The 20,975-nt window shown below is 38.1% G+C and overlaps 1 protein-coding gene across 1 annotated transcript in view; it reads left to right on the top strand.

Annotated features, from left to right (window-relative positions):
* The window catches only part of F13A1 (coagulation factor XIII A chain), a 163,757-nt gene that overhangs the window by 50,110 nt on the left and 92,672 nt on the right, over positions 1-20,975 (top strand). Inside the window, exon 5 of the mRNA XM_040645023.1 lies at positions 17,741-17,859. Coding sequence (XP_040500957.1) covers positions 17,741-17,859 — 119 coding nt within the window. The remainder of the gene's footprint in view (positions 1-17,740; positions 17,860-20,975) is intronic.

The following is a 20,975-nucleotide window of genomic DNA, read 5'->3' as shown; positions in this document are numbered from 1 at the left end:
GGGAAAGAAAGCAGCCATAAACTGTAAATATGGAAGTCACTGGGGAACTTGGAAAGATTGTTTTACCACAGTGATGGCAACAGAAGCCAGAGAGATGGGCATGAGTTACAGTGTAATGGGAATTAAGAACGTGGAGATAACAGCTATTGCCATCTTCTGCAAGAAGACTTTCTACAAAACAGAGATGGTGATATGAAGGTCAAAGAAGAATTTTTTAAAGACAGAGTAAAGTAGGCATGATTTTATGGAGATGGAGACAAACCAGGAAAAGGTGAGTTTACTGCCCGGAGAGAGGGTAGTGGTCCACAGACCTGGCTGCACATTAGAATCACCCAGGGAGTTAACCCCTTCTGTCTCAGACATTCTGGTTGGTCTGCTGTGTAGCCTGGGCTTTAGGGTTTGTCTGTTTTGTTTTGTTTTGTTTTTTAGAGAGAGAGATAACATGCGTGGGGCGGGAAGGGAGGGGCAGATGGAGAGGGAGAGAGACAATCCGAAGCAGGCTCCACACCTAGTGCAGAGCCCGACACGGAGCTCGAGTTCCACCACCCTGAGATCATGACCTGGGCCAAAATCTGGAGTCAGACTCTTAACTGACTGAGCCACCAAGGTGCCCTTGGGCTTTAGGGTTTTTTAAAAGGTCTGCAGGTGATTTTTAAAGCCAAGGTTGGGAAGAACTGACTTAGGGAGTGAAATCCTTGAGCAGGTGGAATTCAGGGAGCAGTTGAAGAGCCCTTGATGGGTGGTGCTGTCCACTGTCCACTGTGAGAAGAGCAATGTGGAAGATGGGTGAAGTGTGCAGCTTTTCTAGATTCAGTGGAAGGAGGACAAGGTTGTTTCAATTTTGTGATTCTCTTTTTCCCAGTGAGGTGAAAAGCAAAGTCATCTGTTGAGAGCCTTGAGAACCAGAAACAAGGAGGGGAGTGTTGGAGGACTGAAAGTTTGGAGGTGGGAAGCAGGCTTATTCCAGGAACATGGTAGGTGGGTCCTCCCTGCTCCCCAGAACTCAGGGAAAACCACCACAGTCCCCCTAATTCCTTGGGCTGTGAGTGTCCCAAACATTTCTACCAATTTCTCGGGGATATCTTCATGGTCATCTCCACCTCTCATAATCCAATTTCTTCCAGTGCTTACAGCTGTGCTGCCTCTGAAACACCAAAAAAGATCACACAGAACATCTGTGGTCTAGACATTGGCTGCAATTTGGCGTGGAGGGTGAGGGGAGGAAAGACTGACTCCATTTCTCAAACTTGGAGCAGGTCGGAATGGCCTGGAGGGCCTGTGAAAGCATTTCTAGGCAGCACCCCCAGATGGAGTAGGTCTGATAGAGCCTGAAATTGCATTTCTAACCAGTTCCCAGGGGCTGCTGCTGCTGCTGTCAGTGACCACACTTAGAGAACCACTGGTTTACATAATAATCACACAAAAAAACGGATTGACAAAACATAGGAGAGTATACTTTGCTTCAAATTTCACCAACTCCTCCCTAAACCCAATCCCCGTCTCTCTCCACCTTAATGCCTGTTCTCTGAGCCTTTTCATTCCTCCTTGTTCCCATGCTCCTCTTGCAACCTCTCTTAGGAGCAGACTGTCTTTATTCTCTCATGCAGAGCAGTTCAGCAAGCTTTTTTTTTATTTTGCTGTTCGGTTTCCTCCAATAATGAGACTTTTGGGGACCACACACTTTTCTAAGACCATTCCCTCCAGAAAAATGCTGGTGCCAGTTTTCAGTATAAGACCCTTTTATATTCCTCTATTAATACTCACTGAGGAGGGGCGCCTGGGTGGCGCAGTCGTTAAGCATCTGCCTTCGTCTCAGGGTGTGATCCTGGTGTTCTGGGATCGAGCCCCACATCAGGCTCCTCTGCTGGGAGCCTGCTTCTTCCTCTCCCACTCCCCCTGCTTGTGTTCCCTCTCTCGCTGGCTGTCTCTGTCACATAAATAAAATAAAATCTTAAAAAAAAAAAATACTCACTGAGGGGCACCTGGGTGGCTCAGTTGGTTCAGTGTCTGACTCTTGATTTTGGCTCAGATCATGATCTCAGGGTTGTAAGTTGAGCCCTACATCGGGCTCTGAACTCAGTGTGGAGTCTGCTTGAGATTCTTTCCCTCTCCCTCTGTCCCTCCCCCCACTCTCTGTCACTCTTTCTCTCTAAAATAAAATAAATAATAAAATCTTTTTAAAAATGCTCACTGAGATCTCTGAGAGAACATTTATGAAATGGGAGAAAGACATCACCTCCTCATTTCATTCACTGTGTGGTTTTCCCAGCCTGGAAGTTAAGACATAAAATCCAAAAACAGAATCTGTGTGATGGACCCCCCCACACAGCCCAGTACACTGTAGCCTGACAACTGTTAAGCTAATTCATAACAAGGGACTCACAGAGATACGGTCTGGTAATTGGATAGCAGGTAAAAAGAGAGTCATTGCCCAAGCAGAAAAGATAACAAAGAGGAAATCAGAAGTTGCCAGAATAGAGCCAGGTGAGCAAGATGCTGAAAATACTGCACACTTGATGTGTAAGTGACATCCAAGGTGGCTTAGGACACTGGGTTGGAAATTACACAGGCATGTACAGTGCTTACTGATGGAAGAATGTTCAGCTGGGTTCCTGGGAGCCCTTCAGCTTGCTTTGCATTCATAGGCAATTTATCCTCCTTAATCACTAAATCATTAATGGGGATCAATAGCAATACCACACTAGTGACGGCAGCGGTGGAAGCAGTGAGAATTATTGGTCAGTTTTTTAATTTAATAGCGCTAACTGGGCTTCAGATGCATTCCATGAGGGAGCCCTTCTCTGGGGTGTTGGAGAGAAAACTGTACCCACAAAGGTAGCAGGAAGGAGTTGGGCATTTTTTGAGAATTCCTCCTATTTTTTTAACTGCTCAGGAGTTCTGGATTATTGAATATATTTCCTTGTCTAAATTCAGAGTGTTCCAGGTTGTTAGTCTAGCATTAGTGTCAGATAATGTATTCTGAAAGATTTAGATGTCTCATACCTGCACTTAGTACTCTGGGTCCATATTTGATTGTTCTGTTTGGTTGGACATCAATCATTTTCAGGGGGTCTTTCTTCTCTTCCTAACTTGTTTCCCCCACATTCCCCATTGCTGGTTTCCCCTTACCTTATTCAGACTTGTATCCCAGCACCTAGCACAGTGCCTGGTACATACTTAATGTTTAATAAATGTTTATTGCATTGATTTAATAATTCTAAGTAAATGCTTTTTAGGCTCCCTGCACCTACCATCACTGATAAGTTGTAAATGTAATCTCACACCTTACCATCTTGAAAAAAGTCAAAAACATATATGGTATGTGGGGGAGTGAATTTGTGGGCAAATTGTATGTAGATTTCTCTCTCTTAGCATCCGACACCAAATTAGCATCTGGTATTTCTAACTTTTATTCGATATGACTTTTGTATTTTCCTTTAAACAAAGAAATCAATTAAATTTGATGTAAAGAAATCAATGTTTCCAATATCTGGATACCTTTAATAGACAGTAAATAAATACGATTAGCTTGTCTTTTATTATGGCATTCATTTCTAAACTATTTGCTTTATAATTATACACGGTCTTTTAGACCCTTCATACAGAATGGAGTAATGTACCAGGTCTGGGGTAACAATGACCAATACCCCTTTCTTTTGAAGACCCTTGTGCTCAGGCCAGAATTTATACCCTCAGACTAGAGCCATTCATCTATCAATCCACAAATATTGATGGTATATCTCCCCAAGTGACAACATAAGTACTCATGGGTAGTATGACAGTATTACTTATTCACCCACAAATAATAAGGGTCAGCATTGAATTAGGCACTGGGAATATGGCACTGAAAAAGACAAACAATGTTTGCCCTCATAGAGCTTCCACAAAGATTTCACAAATGAATTACTAATGAACCTGAATTACGATTGTAAAAAGTATTAAAATAAGTCACGACACAACAAGAACATATAATAGGGTCACCTGGCCTAGTCAGGGTTGGGGGGAGAAGGGGTGGAGAGAGATGAGTCAGTGGCTTATCTTCGTACCATCTCCAGCCCCTAGAATAGTATTTGCATAAAATAACAATCAGATAGCTGGTTAATTGAATTTTTATGAAGTTTTAAAAAAGCTTATGTGAAAATTTTAAGCCCTTATTTATTCAAAACTTCTGTTTAGTAAAAGAGCGTATATCACTCTTACAAGTGTCTGAAACATTAGAGGCTCATTCATTCTTTTCACACCAAGTGAGTATTATTCACTATGGCACTGCAATCAGAAGGGAGCTCAGAGAGCTCGCAATAGACATTCTTCCCAATGACATGAAGATGACCCCAGAATCAAGGTCCGAAGCTGTTTATGAGATGCTCTGGTAGGAGCAGAGTTGAGAGGGTCTGGTCCGGAATCACATTCATCGGCCAATTCATGTGGTGTGTAATTCCTTCTGTGTGTAGTTGTTTATACTCTTCAAAGAATGCTCAAAGCCAGCATCTCTCTGCATTGTGTATTTTGGAAAGCAGGATTCTTCTCTCATTCAGCCTAGCATGGTGTCAGGCACCAAGTTAATGCTCATTTAATGTATGCTGAATTGAATTGATAACCATCACTCTGAGAGTCAGAGAGAGAATATGAGCCTCACATTCCAAGAGAAAAAACAGGCTCTGTGGTGTTAGATAAACTTCCCGAGGTCATATAGAAAATTAGGAAACAAGTGGGGGCTAAAACTTGAATATTCTGATTCGGTTAAGATAAGCTCTTGTATTTTTAAAGCCAGAACCATTGGTATCCCATCTTGTGTAATTAGAGAAACAAGAAGTAAGTGCCAGCTGAGAGGCTTCTATAATGTTCTACAACATTGGAAAGTTCTGCCATTAAAAATAAATAAATAAATAAATAAATAAATAAATAAATAAATAAATAAAATAAAACCAGGTTGATAGCTATAAGATCAAACGACAGTTTTCTTTGCAAAAAAGAAAAAAATAATAAGCATGCCAACAAGGGCGCAGGCTCCCTTTGAAGATATGTACTAAGTAAAGAATCTCTGGCATTTTCTTTGTAGAATTGCCTTATGAATAATAGTGTATCTTCTGAAGATATTTAAGTACCTGAAAAGTCCTTAACCAGCAAAACTAGCAAATTAGCACAAATCAAATGAACTTCCTAAGCTGGTCTGAGCTGTAATGTAATACAATGCTTGCAAGGAATGAAATGGACCCAATTGTTGAGGAACTCCTTGCTTGTGTTTCTTGGATTCATTTCATTCCAGAGTTAATGGGTGCAAAGGCGGGCCTCAAGATTGGCTGTATTAAACCATTTTAGGAAGACAGTGGCTTTGGGCCCTTCCAAAGAAAATACTCAAAAGCACAGACTCCAGAAATGCCAGTCTTTCCTATGCTCTACCATTTTCCAACTCCCAGAGGCACGAAGTGATTCCTAACATATCTATAGCACACATAGCCTACTGGGGTTCACCACCCGCTCTGATCTACTTTGAGATGGAAACGGTACCATGATGGCATCAACCCAGGGTCACATTTGCTCTGCATGTGAAGCCACTCTTTTGAAGAGTGATTACATTCACCCAACATGTCTTCCCTCTTTCTTCAGTGATGCTCAGCTTTTATAGAAAGGGGAGGCAAGTAAAAGTGATTCCTAATCCCCTCACTCAGAATTTCTCCCTTCTCTAAAGAGGTGACACATTTTGCCTTTTTGAAGGGACCAAGCTATTATTTCTCTCGAAGGATTAGAAGCAAAACCAGATTCTGATTTAGGCAGGTAGGCAGTCTCTATGGAGAGAACTTACATGATAGCATTCCTGGCACTGTAGTTTTCTTTGATCCCTGGGTTTGCTTTGCAGAGCTTGACTTTAATGACTTTGGACATGGGACTTGCTTTAACTTTAAAATAGCATGGAAATAAGCAAGAGGAAATTTTCAGCCCAGGCAGTGATGAATAGCGCTCCTTCTCCCAAAGAAGTTATACAGATACTAAAATCAATAGGCTCAGCATTCATTTTTACATGTTTGTCATAAATTCTTACTTTCTTTATGTGTGGGGAGACGAGCGGTAATTTCCAAGGGGGCTGAAATCAGGTCTATAAGTGAATCCCAAAATTCTTAGCCCACAATGTTGTTGTTGTTGTTGTTTAAACTACCCCATTATTGCCACCAGAGGAATAGTAAGATAATGAGATAATTCTTCTTTACTACTTGCCTCCTGTTAGTCACCCTGAAAAGGTAGTTCTTTACAAGACATGTTGAAGTCTGTTCTGGTGACAGAGCTGTGGGCAAATCAGATGGAGGTGTCATGCCACATTCACCAACCACACCACGTGAAATCTGTTTTCCTCTTGAGTTCAATATGCCAGAGGTCACTTAGTATCAGGAAGTTGTCAGTAGGTCCTTGGTCTGCTGCTAACTCAATGAGCTCTTTAGACTTAGCTCCTCCTACCAGCTCCCACGGGTTTGAGAGGTGTAGCTCCCAATCCCTGCACACATACACACACACACACACACACACACACACACACACACACACATATTCTAACAGTCCAAACTAGTGGGTATCTAGAGCAGTGGGTTATTTGTCACTGTTTTTACTTTTAGTAACTTCCTCTATTTTACTAAGGTGGAGAACCAATTTTTGCCCCCGGATCTAGTAAAACCTCAATATGCCTCTGACACAAACCAAAAATTAAAACAAACAAACAAGCAAAAACACCAGAACACCAACAATAAAAATCTCCAGAGGCAAATGATTAAGTTTTCCTATCTTTGTTAGCCTATCAAACATAGGGAGTTTTTTGGAGTTTCCATGGTGATATAATTTTTTTTTTTATCCTTGCTTTGGACAACTATATTTTAAAGTGACAGATCTGAATAAAAACAGGAGAAAGAAAGCACTGCTTTCCACCCTCAATCTTCTTTTAAAATCATAAATAAATTTAAAATTAAAATCAAGGCTTCCCATTTGACTTCCTTGCCTTGTTGTGGATTCATGATTATGCCCGCTGGTTGTGAAGTGAGATTTAATTCAGCTGCTGGAAGGAAAAGGGTGGCCTAGTCTCAAGCTCAGAACTCCTCCTTATTCATAGTTTGCCATTTAAATTTGTAAGTTCCCCTCAATAATAACCCAAAGCCCAAAAGTAAATCCTTCACTTTCTTCTTCTCTCACTCTCCAAACTCCAGACATCCATCCCCTCTTCTCAATCTGCAGTAGGCATTTATTGTGCCATGTTCCAGGCACTCTGTGCTGGGTGCTGGGGATACAGAGACCTGATCCCTTGGACTCAAGAGTCGCAGTCTACTTGGGAGACAGCTTAGTATTCAAGTCCTGGTTTTACTAGCACTATGGACTTGGGAAAGATACTTTACTTGTGTTTTCCTTAATTTCCTCATCTATAAAATGAGGGAAATAAATGCCTTCCTCTTAGAGATGTTATGAGTTTAAATGAGTTTATTGGGGTTTCTTTTAGCATACTCAGAAATTTCCTGGCACATGGTATATATAAAAACATGCATTTTTGATTAATAACTAAATTACGGAACAATCTCCACATGGATGGATGTGACCACAGCATCCATAGGACACTAAGGAAACAAGGTTTAATCCAACCTGTGCTGGGAAAAAGGGTGCAGGGAAACCTGAAGGATGTTTAAAAGGCACAGTTATATGATAATGTCTACTAAGGAGGGAAAAATGAAATTTAAGAGCTGAATATAACCTCTTATTAGATAGATAGCTTCACTGAAATGCAACATTTAAAACTAACTTTTTAGGGATGCCTGGGTGGCACAGCGGTTAAGCGTCTGCCTTCGGCTCAGGGCGTGATCCCAGAGTTATGGGATCGAGCCCCACATCAGGCTCTTCCGTTATGAGCCTGCTTCTTCCTCTCCCACTCCCCCTGCTTGTGTTCCCTCTCTCGCTGGCTGTCTCTCTCTCTGTCGAGTAAATAAATAAAATCTTTTTTAAAAAAAAACTAACTTTTTAAAAACTTTTAAAAAACATTTTAAAGCTAACTCTTGTCTAATGATGAAAGCCTTACAGAATGAAAATAATGAAAGCATAAAAGGAACTCAGAGATCTACAAATCACAGACACTGTTCCCATTATGGTGTATTTCCATCCACTTAATAAGTTTTTTAAAATATTTTATTTGTCTATTTATTTGAGAGAGAGAGTGCATACACACATGCATGGCCAGAGAGGGTAGGGCAGAGGGGGAGGGAGAGGGAGAGAATGTCAAGCAGACTCCATGCTGAGCATGGACCCCATTGTGGGGCTTGATCTCACTATCCTAAGTGGAAACCAAGAGTTGGTCGCTTAACTGACTAAGCCACAGCACCCCTTAATGCATTTTTGAATGGTTTTAATTTTTAACTGACAATTAATTGAATACATTGACCTTTTCAAATAATACGTGTAGTCATATATATGGTAAAAAGTGAACTTTCCTTCTCACCTACCCTTTGATCCTTGAGAACCTCCATAGAAAACCTTAGCTGTGTGTATTGTTCTGGATACTTTGCTATAATTTTCCATATATAGTTCTATGAGTTTGGATTTTTCTAAAATATAGGTGGCATTGTTTATGCATGTTACTCTATACTTCTTTACATAATATGTCTTGGAGAGGTTTGTATCAGTACATACATATTCTTTTTAATGACTACTGGGTGTGGTTGTACCATAACTGATTTGGTCTTTTGCTTACAAATATTTTGACTGCCTCGCATTTTCACTATAGCATACCATGCTATATTAAATATTTCACATAGATGTTAAACAAATGTATTTCTGTAGAATGAATACCTGGAAATGCAATACTTGGTCAAAGTCAATTCACATTTTAAATTTGCATAGGTACTGCCAAATTACTTTTTTAAAAATGCTGCTGTAGTTTATAATACAGCCACAGTACAGGAGAATATTCATATCTTCATGCCTTCATTGACACCAGGTATTACCATTTGTTTTAATATTTGCTAATATGATGGGCCAAATATGATATTACATTACCATTTCATGGTCTAGTTCATGTATCTCTAATTATTAGTGAAGTTGAACATTTTTTATATATTTATTGAGCATTGCATTTCTTGACCTGTTCATATTCGGGACAATTTAGGTGAATTAAGTGTTGGCAGGAAGAGACACACATGAATCTTTTTAAATCTATTGATAAATTTTGTGTTAGTGGGAGAAAAACATCTTACTGAAAATTTTTTCCCACAGGAATAGCCAGTTGTCAGAACATTATTTATTGATCAGATATANCATTTCCTGCTGAGTTTAAATGCCATCTTTATCATCTACTAAGATCTAATATACATTTAGCTCTATGCATATATTTATCTATTACTGTGTCAAAATCAGTTTTCATTATAGCTTTGTTTTAGTTGGCTATAATCACAGTAATGCTACATAAGAAAGAACCAGAAAATGTCACTGGTCTACAACAACAAGCGTGTTACTCATGAATCTGGGGCTTGTCTGTGATTGGGCTAATGTAGACTGGGCTGGACTGTCCAGCTCTGCTTTGAATGAGAATAGCCAGAGAGGCCCCATCCCTTACCAACCAACTATAGAGATGCTCTGCTCCATGTGTGTCTCATCCTCCTGTGACTACTGGGCTGGCTACGGCATGTTTTTCTCATGGGGATGGCAGAAATGCAAGAGCATGTGCTCAGCGTGCAAGCACATCTCAAACCCCTGCCTGCATCACTTCAACTAACACCCTCTTAGCCAAAGTAAGCCCCAAAGTCAAGAGGGGGATGTTCTACCTTTATAAAGAAGGATGAGGAGTTACATGGCAAAGGCATGGATACAGGAACAGATAAATTGGGACCAAAGTTCAATTTACCATAGGAAAAGTCCCTCCATTTTTCTTCATTTTCAATATTTTATTTTTTGGCTATTTTTCACATTGTCTTTTCAGATACACTTTTAAATCAGGATGCAGAATTCTGAAAAAAAAATCTGAGTGGAATTTTGATTGGGTTTTCATTGACTATAGAAACTAATTCGGGTAGGATTCATATTTTTACAGTATTGAATCTTCACATGCAATTAGAAACATTTTGGATGTTTTTATTTATTCAAGTTCTTTCATGTCCTTTGGCAAGGTTCATTTTTATTATTAAAACTTTCAGACAAACTCAAAAGTAGAAAGAGTAGTACAATGAGTTTCTACTTACGTATCTCCCAGATTCAATAGTTATCAAGATTTTGCTACATCTATGCTATCTCCTGATGTCGTGTAACATTTCTCTAGCCCCTATATTTTCTATTAAGCAGTTAGTTTGATCTGAGACTCAATCAGATTTATCTTCAAGAGAATCATTTTCTTTCTGTGGTAGGCACGGGAAGGTAGAGCGAGAATACTATGTAAGTCATGCTGTACACCTCCTAGGGCATCTATCAGGAGATACACGATGTCTGGTTGTCACTCTTTTAGTGATGTTTAGCTTTATCAATAGGATCAGGTTTTGTCAGTCTTATATCCATTATGAAATTTCCTACTAGCCTTTTAACAAATGATTTCAGCCTAGATTCATTATTTCATTAGGGATTGCAAAATGGCGATATTCTAATCTACCATTCCTTCTGCATTTATCAGCATCAATTATTTTGTTGCCTTGAGGTCGTATTCATAGAAGAAGTCTAGATGTGTGTCTCTTTCCTTATTTCTAAGTTATCAGAATAATGAGTTAGTTTTTAGCACCCTGCAAAGATAACCAATGAATTTTTAAAATTACTATAAATGTATGAATATCAAAATGTTTGTGTTTTAATCCTTAGCAGTGCCTTATTTTTTTGATATTTGAATTGTCTTAATCTTGGACAGTGGGGACCCTTTCAAGTTTATTTCTAATTCCTTTGCCATAACTCCTAGAATCTTTAAGTCTTTTTATTTTCTGGTAGGAAGAAGTATTTCAGGCTGGTCTTATACATTTCCTTACCCAGATTTGTAATGAGTCATTTCTCTTAGGAAACCTGGGTACCTTCTAGTAAGGGAGGGGGAGGGAAAGGAATGGTACTTAGAGACCGTAATCCAGGCTCAAGAGACTCATTGCTACTACATTGGTTATTTCTTCTAGTTCTTTTCAGTGGATAGAACTTGAAAATGTGGTTCCTAAAGAGAAAATGCATCATAAGCTATTACTGATATTTTCAACTTTAATTTATTTTTTCTAAAATTCTTTTGTTTTTATTTTCTTATAATGGAATTAGATTTCTGATTATCATAGTATGCTCCAACTGAAACACTTCATAGTATTGCAAGGACTAGTATAAATGGAAAAAAAAATCTCTTAATAATATTTGTTGATGAAAAATCATTGTGAAAGCAAACCTCCAAAAATGTATTTGTAGGCCGTAAGAGAATAAACACAATAATATGGGAGGAGATAACCAGTCCCTTGCTTCATACATGTTTTTAAAATTTTTCATGTTATATCTTCCTAAAACAAAGATATCTGACAGTAGTTAGAATGGTCATCTTTCAACATTTAAAAAATCACCCTCCCCAGTGGGTGAACAAAATAAAGAGTAGTAACCTAGAATTTAGCTGAATAAGCCAGTTTGGAGTTTTAAGTGAGGAGGTCTTCCAACTCCAGAGTGTATCATCAACTTGTATCATCGTTTTAGTGCAGATACAATTTAATTTTGGTGAAATAAGATTCATCCCCCAATAAGATTAGTAACTGCATTCACAGAATTTCACATTCTTCATTTGTGAACTGCGAAGAAATGAATGGTAGCTAGAAGGTCAATAGGATTCCAGGTACAGCTGCAGGTGGAATGACATGTAGTAGGACAACAATAACTCTATTTTGAATTACGAAACTAACAGTGGTTTGAAATTTGCAACTTAATTACAGACCAACTATACCAACTTTTCAAATGGCAAAAATACAAAAAAGTTAAGTGTTACAAAATATTTCAGAAAAAGTGCATAGTCTAGTAAAATAAAAGGACTGAAAAATATCTTGTTAGAGTGAGGTCAGCTTGGAAAAGTTATTACCAAAGCCAAATATTTTTATTTCACATGAACCATACTCAAAAATAGCTTCATAAGACTGATTTCTGGCTAACAGCATCAAAGGATTTGTGAGTCAAGAAAAAAATACCTTAATTGACAAGGATAGAGAAGAAACAAAGAAGCTGCCTATCCCCAAAGTTTATACTCATTAAGACTTCTGCAGTATTACTGCACTGATATACATCTCTTAATGTCAGAATATAGCACTCATGGAATTAGTTAATACTGAAGTCATTTTTAAATAAAAAACAAAACAAAACAAATTAAGTCTGATGCAATCTGACCAAAAACACGTCAATGTACAGTTTCAAGATTATTTTACAAAATACCCACATTTACACAATAGGCTCCAGGCAGCATTTACAGAAAAAAAAAAAGTTCTTTGAATTTATCCTTGACATGCTATAAATGACTGTTACACTATTTGAAGAAGTAATTAATAATTTTATGTATTATGTTTATTTATTCAATACATTTTTCTTTTTTTAATACGTTTTTCTTTCTCTTGAGTAAGAAAATGAGCGTGCATATAATATTAAGAAAGGAATCACAGGCACACGAGTAACTTGCAGAAATGTATGGGGCTGGGAGGGCTAGCAACCATGCAAACCTCACTCAGTTATGATGCTTTCCAAGGATGAGTCAGTCTTACAGCCATTTTACAAAGATTTTATTTATTTATTTATTTATTTATTTATTTATTTATTTATTTATTATTTTTAGAAGAGGAGGGGTTGGAGGGGAGGGGCAGAGGGAGAGGGAGGGAGAGAATCTTAAGCAGGCTCCATACCCAGTGCAGAGCCTGACGTGGGGCTTGATCTCACAATCCTGAGGTCATGAACTGAGGCAAAATCGAGTTAAGAGTCAGACTCTTAACTGATTGTGCCTCCCAGATGTCCCCATTTTACAAAGATTTTAAAGAAAAATGTCTTTTTGAAGTCAGATTTTTTAATGTTTTCATTCTTATTCAAAATCAGTCCAGCTCTCAGTCTGTAGCAACAGGAGTTACAATACCAATTTCTGGCAGCTACAGTACTATCATATTATGCCTGCAAGCCATTAGGAAAAGCAAAATGAAAGAATGGCTTTCCCTCCAGTTAAAAAAATAATAATAAAATAATTGAGGAAAAATAGCACTAAATCTAAAGTGATTTGCAAAGGAATATTATGTAATAAGTGGCCTGAAGTTAAAATACAAGGTTTCAAATTTTATTCCTTTGATTTTGCTTATGCACTTTTTTCTTATCCTGCAAATCTTGGTTTCTAATGTCATTAACATGATTGCTTATGTTATATTCATTTCAAAATAGCAATATCAATATTATTAGTAGCAATATGGTAACTAAAACAGTTTACTTTGTCTTTCATTTTGTTTGTTTATTTTACAGTTCTTTTATATTATATTCTACTGGGGATATGTAGTGAAATTACTCTATTTTAAATTAACTTGAAATAGTTTTCTGTGGTTAAGCTGCTAATCTATTTATACAGTCATGTTCATTTGTTTCATTTTGGCTTCATTTATTTAGAAATTGCTTTGTCTTTTATTTCTATTTAGTTTTGTTTTATGACTTTGCAAAACATTTATGTAACCCCAAAGTCAAATTACAAAACAATAAAGATACTTAAGAGAGAAAGTCTAACTCCCACCTATCCCTCCTACACTTTAGATAATAATTTCATTAATTTTTGGCTTATCTCTACATTTAAAAATATAAGCATATATGTGAATGTATATAAATATGTATCTGCCTACCTATTTACCTCCCTTCTTTCTTAAATAAAAGGTAGTAAACTATATACATTTTTTTGTGCACGCTTTTTTTTTTTTTTTTTTTGCCCAATAAGAGATCCTGGATATCCTTCCATAGCAGTGTGCAGAGATCTTCCCAATGCTATTATACAGCTGTTCATTATATACCATACTTCGTTCAACCATTTTTTTGTTCCAGGAATTCCTCAATTCTTCTGGAGATGTTGATGGTATTCTTTCTTAACATACTTTCTTATATAGTACATATATATAGAGAGAGATGAAGAGACAGAGGGAGAGAAACAGAAAGGAAAGTATGATAAGAGACATGGAGGACATCTGGAAAGTTCAACATCTGCCTAAAAGGCATTTTATTATAAGAAAATACAGAGAAAAATACAGAAAAAAATAACTTGGACAATTTCGTCCAAAAGAGAAAGAAATTCCCAGAGCTGAAGAAAGACTCACACTGTCAAGCTGTAAAGGATCACAGTGTATCAAACCTGGTAAATGAAAGAAAGACCCATACCTAGGTGCAAACTGTTTAAATGTCAAAACTTCAAAGAAAAACCCGAACCTTAAAGTCAAGTTAAAAAATATTATCCATAAAAGAATAAAAATAGATAAAAATTGTATTTTTGTGGGTAAAAATTTACTTGTAAACCTTTGCAGTTCTTAGGTTACTGCTCAGTTAAAATAGTTTTTATAAATTTATTTTCTGTTCACATTTCCTTTCTGTGAACAGGTTTTCCTTTTGTTGATTTTTTAAATACACTTTATGATTTTCTCATCAATTTATTGTAATTCTTTATATATATGAGGAAAATTTGCTAAGGTTGTTGTTGCAAATATATCTCTAGTTTGTTATGCACTTTTAAATTGTATTATATCTGAAATTCAAGTTGTATGTTTGTATTTTTAAAAACACTGTGGGGCACCTGGGTGGCTCAGTCGGTTGGGCATCGAATTCTTTAGTTCAGTTCAAGTCATGATCTCAGGGTTGTGGGATTGAGCCCCACCTTGGGCTCTGCGCTGAGTGTGGAGCCTGCTTAAGACTATTTCTCTCCTTCTCTCTCTGTCTCATCCACCACCACCCCCCGATTCAGACTCACTCTCTCTCTCCTCCTCTAAAATACATACATATATACATACATAAATATTTTTAAAAGACTTTTAATTTTTCTATTATTTTTGTTTAGATAAAACTTTTCCATCTAGAGACCAAATATTCATTTTTTTATTTTTATTTTAAATTTCTAACGCTTTCTGTTTTTAATTCAGGTTTTAAATTAATTTTCAATTTATTTTGATGTACAGAGAATTTACTTTTCACAAACAGCCAATTTTCTCAGCTGAATTTAATAAACACTCCAGCCATCTTCTTTGATTTATTTTCTTTATCGTATATTCATTTCTTAGAAACATGCATACAGTAACATCTATTTCTAAGCTCTCTATTTTGACCCATTAATCTATTTTTATACCAATCGTTTAAATTATAGTAGCTCTATAATACAATCCAATTTCTAACATCTTATAGGACAAGGCTATAAACATCTCATATTATAATGAAAACGTGTTAAAAACACATTGCCAAACGGCACTTCTAGACCTCATTGGTCTTAAGAGGAGATTTCTATCTCAGTAACAGCCATCTGAAGCCCACTTGACTAAGATGTTTATTATCACAATGGTCACAGTAGTTAAGCCACTATTATAAAAAGATGAAAACAAAAGTGGCCTTTACTTCCCAGGATGTTTGATTGTATCTGGTGGAGGACCATGCGTATAAATGGTCAATGCCCCTTCACATACACCCTCATGTGATTTTCTTTTCTCAGAACTCAGAAACATCGACCTCGAACTCAGTGTCACTTCTCTGGTTTGTTCCACTTGGAAATGAAGTTCTCAGTTCAGTTTAGGGCCCATATGCCTATGCACAGACTGCCGGTAAAACTATGACATTCTGCCCTCGGACCCTGAAAGGCCAGTGAGAAGCATCAGAGCTCACGTCTGCAAGGGCAGAGGGGGGGCTGCCACACATTTGTCATGCATCTGATTTTCCTGGGAACATGAAATGGCTTTCGGATGAATGAGCTCATATTGATATGACATGGATGAGTTTCAAGTAACTAGCCCGAGTGAAAGAAGCTAGACCCCCAAAAAAGTACACGCTGGAGGATTCTTTTTATTTAAAATTCTAGGAAATGCAAATGAATTTACAGTGACAGAAAGCAGATTAATGGTTCCTTGGCAGGAATGGGAGGTCAGAGAGAGAATCCAGGGGGAGGAATTACAAAGGGACACAGAAATTTTTGCAGTGATGGGTATGTTTATTATTTTGACTGTGAAATTGCACACTTTAAATGTGTGTAGTGTATTGGACATTAATATCTATGTAAATGTGTGTGTGTGTGTGTGTGTGTGTGTGTGTGTGTGTTTACAGTTGCAGAAAACCAGGCAAATAGTAGGCAAGAGGTAGAGAAAGAGGAAGATATAACAAAGTACCAGGCAGGAGAAAAGACCAAGGACTCTCCAAACGATTCAATCACAGCTATAATAGCCCAGAATGGGGATCTAAACTGGTTGGACTGAGCCGTGCTTTGCAAACCTTAATGTATACATAAATCCCCTGCAGATCTTATTAACATGCAGGGTGTGATTCAGAAGGTCTTAAGCTGGGGCCTGAGACTCTGCATTTCTCACTAATCCCCAGGTAATGTTGATGCCACTGGTCTTTCAGTGATTCTTTTGAATAGCAAAGGGCTAGAGCATTTGTTCTCAGTTTTGGTTGCATATCAGAATCACTGGAGAGCTATAAATAAATAAATATAAATAAATAAATGTTGCATATCAGAATCACTGGAGAGCTATAAATAAATAAATAAAAATAAATAAATAAATAAATAAATAAATAAATAACTACAATTAAAAAGGAAAAAACAAACACTTGATACCTGGATCTTGTCCCTAGCCCCAGAAATTCTGATTTAATCAATCTAGAGTTCAGTCCAGGCGAAATCAGAAGTTTTTAAATCTACCCAGAAGATTCTACCGTGCATCCAAGGTTGACAGCTACTCCAAAGAGAGTGGTCAGAGTTTTATCATGGAATGAGGAATGACCCTGAAAAGGTAACAGGGAGCCAGAGAAACATGATAAACCATGTCCCCACTCAAAATCAAACGTGTCCCTGTTCCAAACATGCAAATTTACCTGAGTGTGATTTATACCTGTACGGTCCTGCCTTCATTAGTAATGCTTTTGCTGGCCTGGGAATAAGTATCAGACTAATTACTAAGCAGGCAGATGGGGAGCATGGCCTTCCTGAGATTATAGCCACAGGGAAGAAAAGTCCTTGCCGTGGAGGAAGCTGACTCAGGAGGCTGGTTGGACACCCGTACTTACCGGCCCATCCGCAAGGACTGTGCGTTGATAGGAGACGACCCCCAACCCACCTCCTCCTGTCTGAGATGGGCCACACACCAGGCAGGACAGACCATGCCGTATTCTTCTAATATATCCCAGACTTGTTTTTAAAAATCATTTCAGTTTGGCTAGTTTTCTACTAATGGTAAAAGCTTGGAAATGATTTATTACAGATTTGTATGTGTATCACAGAATTCTGATTCTGAAACTACTGATGTCCCAGAATCCTAAAATTGTTTAATGAGACATGTCAATTTAATTGTGCTACTTGAAACTTAAAGAGCCAGAGTTTGTCGTCATTTTGCTGACAAACGTCATCCTTTGCGTGCTTATCTTGGCTACCGATTAGGTTCACCATTGCTGAAATTACATATCGGGAAATGAGCTCTCTTTAGTGAAACAAAAGGCATTTTTTTTCATTCAGTTGATTAAAATGCAGCTTAGGACCAGAGCAAACTTGCAAGTATACGAAAATGGTCTGGTTGGTAATGGTCATTATGTTTAAATTCTGATGCAGAGGATGCTGTGTACCTGGATGATGATAAAGAAAGAGAAGAGTATGTCCTGAATGACATCGGGGTTATTTTTTATGGAGACTTCAATGACATCAAGACTAGAAGCTGGAGCTATGGTCAGGTGAGCCATTTAACATTTGTCATTGTCAAGGACATTTTTCCTTAATATTTTTTTGTCACATGTATCACTACAAGGTGCCATATGTCGATATTAGACATGCACAATTTCCTGCTTTTCAGGATCTGAGACTCCAAGACAGACAGCCCAGGAGCAAAGACTTAGAAAGGCAACTACATCATTTATCTGCTGAAAGCACGTATCTTCGGGTATTACAAGGTTACGGAGATCAGAGATTCTATGGATAACATGGCATTCTAGTGAGAAATGCTTGGCATGCAGTACAGTGAAATCTCATTAGCTCCGACATTTTTCCTCAACATGGAATGGACTAAAGTTTTCCTTTTCTTATAAGGAAAAGTGTTTTGATAATGCAGCAAAGGATATCATAAGGTGTGTGCTCAACTCAAAGAAATCACCCTTTTTGTTAGTATAAGATACTAGAAAATTAGAAATTAGAATTAGAAAAGACTGTCACCATTTCATCAAAGGAGGGCCCACTGAACTTTCACCTTGAGACATTTTATCAAATGCAATCTTACATTACTGTCTGGATTTAAAATAGCAAATGGTATTCCATTTAAGATATTCAATAATTCAAACTATTTCAGTTTGATAACTTTAACAATGGAAAAAGTGACTGATATTTCTACCATATTCCCATAAGAATGCATGTCCTTTGGGTCAGCAAAGACCCTTCATTAGCAACATGAGAAAAGATAAGTGTGTCATTTCTCAGAGAGTTTGGCTGAGATGATTAGAATTTGCACCATTGTTCTGGGTATCCAGGAGGGTAGATTTCATGGAATCTGGCCTGACCAGGTCATATGACACTTTCTTGGTTTCTGATGCCTTCTTTTGACTTCCATGTGAGCTTTCCCTGCTCCAGCCTGGCCGTTAGGACAAATGTCATCACTAGTTCTTGTCTTGTCTGCCTGACTTTATGACCCACTGTTTCACCTGGACTCCTGAGAATTGTGTGCCCAGTGCTCAGCCTTGCTCATCTATACTTCTGATGTCCTGCCAAGCTAATCATCTGTGAGCTCTTCTGTTTTTGGATCCCCACCTGGCTCCCTGGTTATAAGCCCTCCCTTCCTGAGTAACATACAACCCATGATATTGCCTATTGTCTGGTGCCCTAATTCCTTTTTTTTATAATGATTTTTTATTATATTATGTTAGTCACCATACAGTACATCCCCAGTTTCCGATGTAAATTTCGATGATTCATTAGTTGTGTATAACACCCAGTGCACCGTGCAATATGTGCCCTCCTTACTACCCATCACCGGTCTATCCCATTCCCCCACCCCCTCCTCTCTGAGGCCCTCAGTTTGTTTCTCATAGTCCAGTGCCCTAATTCCTAATGTATAGGTGTAATTCTATTTATGTCCCCAAAGTGACATTATGTAGAGAGCTAATAAGGAAAAAAGTCACCAACGTGGGTAACAGGAAGGCGTGGGAAAGAGTCCCAAGCATGGTCAGGGTACTCCTCAGCCAGCATGCTGAATAGCCTTTGGGTAGATACCCTTGAGCACAGCCACCATCTGTCTCTGTTGTCATTCAGAGTCCATTGATGTGGGTCTTTCAGTCCAAACAACCAGCCAAGCCAGTAGTTTGCACTGGTGCAGGGAAACAGTTAGTTCTGTGACTATTTCTTGACCTCTTCAGTTCACTCTTTCATGTCCCGCAGACTGAGAAATGGTGCTTAATGAGAACCAGAATAATGAGTTCTTTACATATCCGAAGAACTAGTGCCCTTCCTTTACAGCATCTGTCCTTTCAGTTTAGGGTTCCCAAAAGGTGGGTATTTTAACGGGATTTAATAAAGAAATACACAGTAATTAACCATTAAGATTCTGGTTTCTCTCACAAGTACTTCGGTGGGTATACAAGGTGTTTGTATTCAGGGAAATCTCTTGTTCAGTGAGGTGCAGTATAGGTGAAATTTCCCCATTTTGCCATTTTATTACTATTTTGCCCTTGTTCCTTTCTTTAAAAAAAAATTCTGGTGTTGCATGGCTCCAGAGTTCTTTTTTTTTTTTTTTTTTTTTTTTTTTTTTGGGTTCTCTGCTTCTTTATTTTTTTAAACCCNNNTATAACACCCAGTGCTCCATGCAATACGTGCCCTCCTTAATACCCATCACCTGCCTATCCCAGTCCCCCATCCCCCCCCCTCTGAAGCCATCAGTTTTTTTCCCAGAGTCCATAGTCTCTCATGGTTCATTCCCCCTTCTGTTTACCCCTCCTTCATTCTTCCCTTCCTTCTCCTACCGATCTTCCTACTATTTCTTATGTTCCATAAATGAGTAACACCGTATGATAGTTGTCTTTCTCTGCTTGACTTATCTCACTTAGCATAATCTCCTCCAGTCCTGTCCAGGTTGCTGCAAATGTTGGGTAATCGTTCTTTCTGATGGCTGAGTAATATTCCATTGTATATATGGACCACATCTTCTTAATCCAGTCATCTGTTGAAGGGCATCTTGGCTCCTTCCACGATTTAGCTATTGTGGGCAATGCTGCTATGAACATTGGGGTGCATATGGCCCTTCTCTTCACTACATCTGTATCTTTGAGGTAAATACCCAGTAGTGCAATGGCTGGATCATAGGGTAGCTCTATTTTTAACTTTTTGAAGGACCTCCACACTGTTTTCCAAAGTGGCTGTACCAACTTACATTCTCACCAACAGTGTAAGAGAGATCCCCTTTCTCCATATCCTTTCCAACATTTGTTGTTTCTTGCCTTGTACATTTTTGACATTCTAACTGGCGTAAGGTGGTATCTCAATGTGGTTTTGATTTGAATTTCCCTGATAGCTAATGATTTTGAACATTTTTTCACATGTCTATTAGCCATTTGTATGTCATCATTGGATAAGTGTCTGTTCATATCTTCTGCCCATTTTTTGATTGGATTATTTGTTTCTCATGTATTGAGTTTGAGAAGTTCTTTGTAGATCTTGGATACCAGTCTTTTACCTATAGTGTCATTTGCAAATATCTTCTCCCATTCTGTGGGCTTCCTCTTAGTTTTTTTTACTGTTTCCTTGGCTGTGCAGAACATTTTTATCTTGATGAAGTCCCACAAGTTCGTTTTTTCTTTTGTTTCTTTTG

The sequence above is a fragment of the Ursus maritimus genome, unplaced genomic scaffold (genome assembly GCF_017311325.1).
Source record: "Ursus maritimus isolate PB19 unplaced genomic scaffold, ASM1731132v1 scaffold_30, whole genome shotgun sequence".
Taxonomy (NCBI): Eukaryota; Metazoa; Chordata; class Mammalia; order Carnivora; family Ursidae; genus Ursus; species Ursus maritimus.
The sequence above is the reverse complement of the archived record's forward strand: the minus strand, read 5'-3'. Positions and strand labels throughout refer to the sequence as shown.